Below are 10713 nucleotides of genomic sequence, written 5' to 3' on the forward strand. Positions count from 1 at the left end.
GAGAGCCTCCTCTTGTAGGCTTTGGAAATCTTCAAGGGTTAGTCTCGTTCATCCCCTCGTTGCTCCCATCTTCTAGATTGCATCTTGGCTTGGATTGCGTTCTCGCGGTAGGAAATTTTTTGTTTTCTATGCTACGAATTCCTACAAAAAATTCCAAAAGAGAAACATCCAACCAAAACCCCAAAATGAAACGAACCCACCAAGAGTGAGGCCCATAGTAGTCAGGCTTCAAATAAAGCACTACATTGATCTTCAATTTAAGGGGGACAACACATGTTTCTATGGGTGAAGCTCCCATTATGTTAAGGTAGGGTAGCCATCCTACCTTGATTTTTGGTAAATACATTCATATGCATGTCTTTTTCTGAATATTATGAGTGTTCATACGGTTGAAAACGGACTTCATATGTCAAAGTTGTGCCTATTTTAGTGAATACCGCGCAAAACCTACTTCGAAAAAAATAGACTAGGTACCAAAAAACATAGACTCGTTTTCCACGTTAATTTTTTTTTTGTCTTACATAGATGTACCATGGATCTTACTATATACTCCTTGAGCTATTCATTATCATACGCTGATAATTGAAGGCTTTTAGATATTTCTTGATATTTGAAGACACATCATATTTCATCCGATGACATTATTACCTCATTGAGTTGGCGTTGATTTTATCTCTGGTGACGAAAACAACCGAGAGCTCCTTTGATTTATAGGATTTTCATAGGATTTATGTAGGACTTAGATCCTATGGGAATTATTCCTGCATTACTGGTTATATTCATAGGAACATATCCTATGGGAATCGTGTACATCAAATCCTATAGGAACAAACATTAGGTCATACCTTAAGGAAAAATTTCTTTGGTACAATCAAAGAAAACTCATCTTCCCCTAGGATTCAAATAGTCATGAGATACATATGATTTTATATTCCTATGTTTTTCCTATCCTGTGAATCAAAGGAACCCTGAAAGGGATTTCTCGGCAACAAAGATCATCAATTCCGAGTTGTGCATCGAGCAAGAGATATTGAATTTTTTTGATCGATCGAATTACAAATGATTTAAAAAAAAACTAAAGTTTTGCCATTGATCTTACATAATTGGTAGGTATGTAGGTTCGACTTATAATCAAATATATTTCTATTTATTTGGATTGCGTTAGAATTACATGCATCACAATGTCTAAGGACTATTTCGATCTTTACCTCTTATTTTAGAGTTTACCCTATCTAAGATTATTTTCTTCCTTCGCCAATGCATGTTTTAAAACAAATAGAAAGAAGGAATGTCGATCGACACTGTCATGAAAAAATAAACTATTGAGTCTCAATGACTCAGAAGTCCCTATAAGCTAGGTTTTCACCAAAGATGGAGACAAAACCCAACACAGACGTCGGGCCACAAACATGTGAGGCTCCGAACGACGCCTCCACAAACTTTGAATGACTTCGAAAAGATGACTTATAGCATTTCACCCTTGGAAAGGAACCAAAAGTCAGAGCCATGCCAAAGCGCTCAAGAGATTGCAATGAAACCATGGAGAGAAGGACGGATAGGGGCAACACTTTTCTAGCACCGCGCGGGTGCGTTCACGGAACATGGGGTGAGACCACCCCTTTTAGGTTCGTTGTGGAGCAGTAAGGCAATGCGAACAATCTCACACACCACGGCAAACACACAGCGGATTTGCCCAAGTTCAGGTTGCTAGCAAACTCTAGTGACCATACGTCATGTGTATGGTCTTGTTGATGTAGTTCTTGAGGGATTACAATCCGAACTGGCTTTCTAGGGAGAGCCCAGCAAAATCTTTCGAGGACCGGAAGAGCTGCGATGAGAAGAATCTCTTTGTAGCACCCTGGTATCACTGGAATCCAAACCCCTCCTTCGATGTCGAGGCCTCCTATTTATAGGATGGAGAGCCCAGCTGCATGCCAGACGCGCGTTCACCCACGCATCAGAGACTTCCGATATGTGGCGTTATCGTGATGCCTCCGATTGTCCTCCAAGGGGAGGTCCTGGGCCCACTGTTATTGGGCCAGCTCATTGTCCCCACACAATCTCTTTTCCGGGGGTCTTCTAAGAAATCCTGCATCGTGGCCAGTGCCTCTCTAAGGGTAGTGGGAACCCGGGTTCTCGCTGGACCGACAAAAACACATTCCATTACCGATCCGAGATGCTACCATCCAGACGTGTCCTGTCACCCTCGAGATGACAATTTTGCTCGTCGTGGACCCAAAGCAGGTCGGTCACATGGTGGAGCCACTTTACTACACATGTTGATCTTCATTATCTTCAAGATTACAGTTGGAGGCTCAAACTCGTATATAAATTGGCTCCAAATTGGGTAAAATTGTTTTCACTTTGAATACTTCGATCTAGTTACTTGGTTTGAGTGGTTGAGTCAGTGGAGCATCATATGTGAGTGCTTTTGGCAATTCAAGTTACTATAGATCCAACACAAAGCCGCTTCGATATGCCAAAAGTTTGATTGGCCAAATGGTCAGTCCTATTGAGCTCAAAAGAAATTGGTCAGCTCCGCGTGGTTAGTATGCTACAGACATTTAGAGGTTATAGAGACCACTTTGTGCTCTCTTGTGATCATAACCAAGAACTGGCCAGCCTTGTTATTTACCCCTCATGTCGAGGAAGTTTTCTTTTGACGTATATCTTTTTTTTGTTACGCCCCTTGGCCTGACATATCACCTCAGGCTTTCTCCCACACCACACCCCCGTCTCCATCACGACGGGCAAGTTGTAGCAGGCAACGTTGGATGGGACGTTTCGCGAGTAACCCAAGATGTGGTGTGAAGCCCGTGATCTTTTTACAATTCTGTAATTTCCCTTGATAAATGGTTAGATTTTTTACCTAATAGAAATGCTACAGTATAAAATTTTAAACAGGAAAGGAACACCGAACACCAAGCATGAAATCCGTAATAATAATGTCCAGCCATGCTTTCAGCCATTACAGTTTCTTTCGAAGTTCCACATCAATGAATTATTGATACCAAGCGCATAAAACGATACTACGAAATACAGAGTCTCAAACGTCATAGACAGGTATTGGCAACCAGATATGCTACACCCAGCAATCACTGCACTTGACTCAGGCTTAGGTGAATTGTCTCGATAGCATTCCTTCTTGATAAACAGTCCTTGTCTTTATTTCTGTTTCTCTTGGTCTTCATTTCAGGAAATTTACCTGGGGCCAACATCCTTAATCGCGTTGATCTGCTCCTCCCCCATGGAAGACATGACCGTCAATGCAAGATCCTTCCCCTCTGCAAATCCAGTCTTGAGCTGAATTGCAAAGCATTTTATCGAGTAAGCAATTTGCACAGTACTACATAAAAAGTAATGGCTGGGGCATAAATGTAGAAGCAGAAGTACTCATGCTCATAATAGAGGCAGAAAAGAAAAAATTCAACAGTGCTTCCAGGCAGACAGATGAAAAGGGGATCGAGATGCAGAAATGAAGTAAACATGGCAGCACAACACTGGTGCAAAGGAAACAGCACTTCCAAACAGGATTTTTACTCATGTCACTTTAAAAAATAGCAATACTAAATAGAGAATGCAGTACATCAAAAACAGAGGAATATGCAGGTTAGACTCGGCTGCAAGACAACAGGAACACTTCCAAACAGGATTTTTACTAATGTCACTTCAAAAATGACATACGAAATAGAGAAAATGCAACAAGTACATCAAAAAACAGAGCAGTAAACAGGTTAGACTTATCTGCAAGACAAGACATTGAGCATCAAGGTCACATCAGTATACACAACCAGTCACATCAACTGGGTTTTTGTGTGGCTACTATGCATACTGTAACTACGTTGGATTATCTAGAATTCTCTGCTTCCCATAACCCAAAGAAAGAAAAAACATATGATTACTACATGAGGGAGGGAGTGCGTAGAATTCTTCTAGTTTTTAGGCTAACAATTTCAGAAGCATGCACTACACAAACAGCAACCAATAAAATGTAACATTTCAAGGAAAAGGTGGCACTGATAGACTTAGATATAGAACATGGCTTACTATTGTGCACAAAAATTCTGCATAACATTGATAACTAAGATCAGAAATATCAATAACAGCTGTGACACTCTGGGGTATAAAAAGAATTAATAGAATAGTAAGGGGTTGAAAAAATCCTACCAAGCCAGGAACACAGCCTAAAGAACCCAACTGATGATTATGGATGCATTCTTATCATGAATAACATCACACAAATATAAAAAATAAAGAATTGTCAGACAAACCTGGTTCAGGATAGCCTCATCTGTTGGGAGTTTAAGATCATCCTTAGTGTCACCACTATCAGTAAGAAGGCTCACCTAAAACAAATAAAATAATAAGTATTGAACCCAACATTTATGCACAACAGAGATACATTTTGACTGATTGTAGAGCATACAAATCCATCCTCTGATATGTCAATCAGCTGATATTCAGTACGGTCCACATGTGGCACCTGAACAACAAATTGAATGGTGAGTTGATTGTAATGAACCAACCAGAGTTCTTAACTGAACAATCATATATCATAACTTACATCACAGTTATGGGATGAAGGAACAATATCCTCAAGCTTTTTACCATTGAATATATCTATGGCAACAAAGTGGCACTTAGCATGACCATGCTTACCAGTCTTCGAGGTAGAAACCTCAACCACCTGCAACATAAGTTGATTAATTAAGCACAACGTGATCAGGTGAAAGAACGAGAATTTAGAGCAGAAGAAACACCACATATTTCAGGCTTCAACCTGATAATTGTATTACTGATCACAATGGTAGCCATCACAGCTTTCAGGAAAAACATAAGGACAAGAGTTGGTGAAGAAATATGTACTAAAAAGGTGAGAGAACTACCATCACGATGGGTGTGATATATTAACCTATCTCACAGAGTGCACAACAATCTTATCTGTTTGGCCTTGACAAATTTTAAATTGTTTCTACGAAAACAGAAAATATATCGTCGAGGCTTTCCTTGAAATATGTGCGGCCTGCTTGGTTGGAAGCTAACTTTGCCATAGTTTGCCACACAATTTTTGCCAAACTTTCCTAACCTTAGGTGAATTAATTCTTAGCCACACTTTGGCCTGCCTAAAGGAATCCTTCCACACTTCTTTTAGTAAATGACATAGAGGGCTTACTTGTCACAAAAGAAACTGGCCTAAGGTGTGGTTGGAACCAAACACTCATCTAACTTGGTTAAGCTTGCCTAACTTGAGATGTGGCGATATGTGGCGAGGAACCAAACAGATTCGGTTTTTATATAAAGCGGAAGTCGAAACCATTTTTGCTACCAAACTTTCTCCTACCTTACAGTTCAGATTAAGGATTGATGGAGACATTTTTAACAAGCTTAGTAGTACTTGTACCCAGTTGTGCTTGTACCACATAAAGCATAGAGTATTCCTTATAAGCCAATGCTCGTGTTTTTTATTACAGCAAAAGCGATCAGATATCATAACTAAGAAAAACAGCATGTTCCCTCCCAATAATCGTACATACTAGTAGGTTCCCACTACTTAATTCCGATTCGTGAAGGAACCAACTGACCCCTCAACATGCTTAAAATAGTACCTCCTACCCAATAAATAAATAATCCATCTTTGTACGGAGTACTATGGGTTCACTTTTACTCTTGAGCTAGTTCACACCTTTCAATGGCTAATCCACAGCCGTACAGAACTCAAAAGGGCAATCCAGCCGAACCTGTCCGTGTCAAATACTACCTCCGTTCGATGAATAAGGATCACACGAATTTTAAGATGAACTTTGACCCAAAAAAATTAAGAAATTTATTTTTGATAATATTATATGTAATTAGTATCGTTGGATTCGTATTGAAAAACATGTTCTAATGATGCTAATTTTATACCAACAATCTTCATGTATTTGGAGTTATTCTTGGTCAAAGAAAAAACATGGAAAATGAGGGTGCCTAGCAATAATTAGACCCAGCAGAACATAACTCCTGATGGCAATCCTCACATATTCGCCTTAATTTCACTCACTAATCCGAAAAACAAAAGCAGCAAGACATCTCCCAACTATCGGCAGATAACGGTATCACCAGTTGGTTCATCACTCCCCATCATAGTACGGCTAGAACAACTTACCACAACCTAATCAAAACTGCGATCGCGCGGCACTGTAAACAGTACCACCATAATCGGTGAATAGGAATCGAGCTAACTAACCTTGCAGGGACGGTTCTTGATGACGATGTAGCCGCCCTTGCGGATGGCGCCGGCCTGCATCGGGTAGGTCTTGGACGCCCCGGAGTCGGCCTTGGACTCGAAGTGGTGCTCGGAGTCCGACATGGCGACCCTGCTGCTGGTTCGCTTCTCCCCCTCTGATCAAATCAAATCAAATCCAAGCAACAAGATCAGGCGTCGTCGCTCCAAATCAAGACAGCATAAGAACACCTGAATGAACTGCCAAATTGGGAACTGAATTCCATAATTGAAAGTTACCTGGTCTTAGATGGATCGCGGTTCACGGGGACGAGGAGAGGCAGGGGCGCTGATGATGATAAGCGATAAGCACGCGGCGCATCCTAGGGTTCCAGTACATTTATAACGCTAACAGCGCGTGCGTGTTCAGGCCGGTCCTACCCCCTGTTGATTGCGCCTGTGACGATGACGGGTGGGCCAGGGATAAGCCGGACCTACATGTCGGCTTAAGATAACTTTATCTTCAGGTAGACTGATTTGAGGTGTGAATTTGGTCTGGGGATCGGGACAGGTGTACGGCTGTGGAGGCGGGGCATCTCTTCGCGTTCGAACAACGCTATGACGCCATGGGGCGGTTTGAAGCATCTTTCTCCTTGTTCTTTTTCTCTGCTTTTTCTTCTCTCCTTTGTGCCTTCTTTCCGCTGATCGGTGATCAGAAAACTCAAGTCAAATATCTGATTCCGATCGGATAGGGATTCTTTGGGCGTCGTCATACGCGCACGCCTTGTTTTGGGATGATTGTCATGTTGGATTGTGTATGTGGATTCATGTTTCTAAGAACTGTGATGTCAGTCTTTACCTAGAGATGTCGCGTCGGATTTTTGTTTGGTTGAAGAGAGAAGATCGTCTTCTCTTAGGATATCTATATTCGTTTAGACAACATCAATCTGTACTAGGTGTACACGTCTTCTATAGACAATTGGTTGAGGTACCTTGCATTGTGCGAGGACTCGAGAAAAATGAGGTAAGCTTAGTGTTGCTTGAAGAGCATTGAGCCTTCACGCCTTTTCAATGAAAATTAGCTTCATTTGGAAAGTGAACTTTGGGATACATCTTAGTCTTCATGTGTCTCGTTACTTTTATACCTTAGCTTTTTTACTTATGCATTTACATTGTGATAGCCTACGTGCTTGAAGTTATTTATCTTGCTATCATATAATTGTTTATCTTGTTTAGCATAAGTTGTTGGTGCACATAGTTGAGTCTAGCTTATTTAGGTTTTCTGTTTGATAAATTAGACGCTATTTTTATTTCCGAATTTGTTCAGGACAAACTCGTAATTGGTTTAAACCGCCTATGAAACCCCTTTAAGCAACATCTAGGTCCTTTCGGTGCGAAAATAAGATCGGCGATGAATTAGTTATACCATTTAATTCATGTTTCTTTCTTCTTCGAGAGTTAGTACCAAGTAGGAAATAATGTGGATTGCAACACTTTTGCCGCTTGATGTCAAAGAAATCTTAGAATCCAACACAGATCGTCAAATTGCTTATATTTCCTAGAATGGCACCCTGGTAAGCAGATTATGCTCTTGGTTATGAGTTTTCATATGATGGCTTTCGGTAACCCATGCTTGATCAATATGTGGGTGCTTTAAGCACCAGACTAGACAACGTTTGGACAACATGGGTCATGATTTGGAAGGCTAACATTCCACTAAAGATACCTGTTTTATGAAAATGGAAGGGACCTATTTTTCTGAATGAATCACTATATGCAAAAGTTCGGGGAACTCTCTCTCATTTTGATAGTTTCCCGGAATGATTATGTAGTTCTCTAGATAGTCATTCACGCGCAAGTAGATACCACACACTCTAATTTTAAGTGTTAACTAATAACATAAATTATCATCATAAAAATCATAAAATAAACATATATCACAAATGAAGCATCGTATCACCTACCATTCAATTCAAATCCAGTGACACATCAACATCCAAGTAAGCTCATGCAATCTAAAGGCTTCTACAAAGATTTTTAGGGGAAACATGGACAAATATATAGGTACAAAGTGTAGATATATCATAGTCTAACAATTCAAAGTTAAACTTAAAAACAAAGCAACATTGTATTACTACATGGTATGGGATATTGAAATACTAAAAGAAGATCACGATCCTACCCGCTTCTATCTTCAATACTATGTTTCCACCTCCTTTTATCTTAACCTTAGTTGCTACACAATATTTTTTTTAAAGTGCACACAAATTTATTGCATACACTTAAAATTAAATAATAACACATCACATGTTGATTTTTAACCGCCATTTCAGGACACGAGCAAAAATGATATTTTAAATATGATTAGCGTGCGGGTTTTCCACTCCATAAAGACTAGATTGTGATGCAATAACATAGCCACCATATCATGATATAATTATATATGTGTACCTCAATAAAGTGTACATGCTTAACCTCAAATATGAAATTAAATTGTGTGTAATGCATAGAAAAGTCTGTGTTGATATTTGTGATTAATTGTTATGTATAATAGTATCATATGTATTCGTTATATTTTTAGTATTATGAATTTGTAGGGTGGCTTGTGTGCCATGAGTAGGTGTAGTAAACTTGAGGCTCCCTTGAAATACTAAGGCCATAGGGGTACAATGAACGAAAAAAATCGTAAGAGAAAAGTCCATTTGTCCACAACAAGGTAGATGCGAAGGATTTACCTCTTTCTTATACGAATGTTGGACATTATCCCCGTGCAACATCTTCCAGTTGTCATCAACATCATAGTCCATAAGAAGGTCTATCATAATTGTGTGTCGATCATCGACATTGTGTCTCATTGTTGCATTCTATTGGTAGCCCCAATAGTTGTGGCAACGAGGAATAACACGAAGAGTTAATGACGGGAGTACTCTGTTCTTGGTACTTTTCGCTTGGTCTTCATGGCTTGTAGATTGTGAACCAAAATATTTGTATCATGTATCAACATGATCTACCATGCATTGGTGTTGGATGAACATGAAGATCCCCCCCCCCCCCCATTTGCTTGCATCAACATTCTTTCCATATTTGGTTATTAACATGAAGATGAGAAGTTGCACAACATGTCTAGATGGCCCGTCATTGGTCGCCTCAATCAAGCAAGTTTTTCAAACAAACAAAAATCAAAGCATCAACCAAATTTATTGACCTTTTAATTTTGAGATTTGTTAATCCTTATACGAGAATATCCACATCAACCAAATATATAAAAAAAAGTAAGAAAAACAATACATAGTAAAAAAACCATAAGAAACACAATACACGGAATGGTGCATGTAGTCTTATTAAGATAACAATATCACATAAGAATGAAACGTACGTACATGTAATTAACTAATGGCTCATGCTAGTCGCATCATAGTGTAGTAATAGTACCAATATTAATAATAGTACTAGGAGTAGTAGAGATAGTGGTGATGATAATAATAATGTATAACTAAGTATTTATTTTTACCACTATATATACTAGATGATATCCCGCGTGTTTCTGCAGAAATATATAAGTCATCGATCTGTCGGCCTAATTCCGATGGGTATGGCGGCCCGTGAAGTCCGCTAGTGTGGGGGCTTTCCGGGCTGGCTCTGAATAAAGGGAGTTTGGTCCTTGGATCCCTCTTGCTGGTCGTTGCCATGGCGAGGATCTCCTTGATGCACGTCTTCTTCGATCTGGTTGATGTGTTGAGTTTCGGAATGCTCCGCCGGCGATCACGGTGGGCAAAAAAGTCGTTAACCGAAGACCAAAACCGAAAAGACCGAGACCGAACCCGAAAAGACCGAGACCGAAATGACCGATAAAATATTGGGTAGAAAATTTTATAGACCGAATCAAGTTTGGTCAATTCGGTCATTTTGTTCGGAGTAACCGAATATACCGAAATGACCGAATTTTACTTAACACTGTCCCAATCTTTAGATTTTGTGATGTGCGTGAGATGTGATATTGTTGAATGTTGATAAACTTCTCTAGCATTGTTACATTTTTGTTTAGATCGTTGAACATTTATTCGTGCCAATTGATAATAATATATGCAATGAAAAAACATCCAAAAAACATCTAAAATGTTGCCAACCTTTTACTAAATAATGTCTAAGTTTTGCGTTGACAACGTCCGCCACACTGTTCGGTCATGACCGAACCCGAACCTGAATTATTGGGTACCCGAATTTGTCGGTAGTAAAAGTAACAAGTATATTTCGGTCTTCATTTTTTCTGACCGAATTTGAAATAGACCGAAATACAAAAACCGAATTTTCGGTCATGACCGAATGCCCACCCCTAGCTGGCGAAACCCAATGGATGACATGCCGGGAGATTGCCGGATCGGATGGGTTTTGGTCATGCGCAACCGTGTTTTTTTTACCGCTTGGTTTCAGAGGGAGCGTTGCGAAGCATTGCAGTCTATTGCCATCGTGGGACATGTCTTTAGGTCCATGGTGAAGTCCGTCGCGGAGAA

The 10713-nt window shown here is 39.8% G+C and overlaps 1 protein-coding gene across 1 annotated transcript; it reads right to left on the bottom strand.

Moving 5' to 3' along the window:
- Window positions 1-2928: 2928 nt before the first annotated feature.
- Window positions 2929-6606, bottom strand: LOC124678896 (eukaryotic translation initiation factor 5A-3). Its single transcript, XM_047214748.1, has 6 exons — window positions 6503-6606; window positions 6227-6381; window positions 4565-4687; window positions 4427-4483; window positions 4272-4346; window positions 2929-3303 (listed from the first exon to the last, which is right to left on the bottom strand). Exons 2-6 carry the CDS (start codon window positions 6347-6349, stop codon window positions 3202-3204), a joined length of 480 nt encoding a protein of 159 aa, XP_047070704.1. The 5' UTR covers window positions 6350-6381; window positions 6503-6606; the 3' UTR covers window positions 2929-3201.
- Between the last annotated feature and the right edge of the window lie 4107 nt (window positions 6607-10713).

The sequence above is a fragment of the Lolium rigidum genome, chromosome 7 (assembly GCF_022539505.1).
Source record: "Lolium rigidum isolate FL_2022 chromosome 7, APGP_CSIRO_Lrig_0.1, whole genome shotgun sequence".
NCBI classification, from domain to species: Eukaryota; Viridiplantae; Streptophyta; class Magnoliopsida; order Poales; family Poaceae; genus Lolium; species Lolium rigidum.

Excerpts from the sequence above, each read along its gene's own strand:
- LOC124678896 (XM_047214748.1), bottom strand. The coding sequence starts at position 6,349 with ATGTCGGACTCCGAGCACCACTTCGAGTCCAAGGCCGACTCCGGGGCG. Across the intron at positions 4,484-4,564 it reads CTTCATCCCATAACTGTGAT|GTGCCACATGTGGACCGTAC; the intron begins GTAAGTTATGAT and ends TTTGTTGTTCAG. Across the intron at positions 3,304-4,271 it reads ATGAGGCTATCCTGAACCAG|CTCAAGACTGGATTTGCAGA; the intron begins GTTTGTCTGACA and ends TTTGCAATTCAG.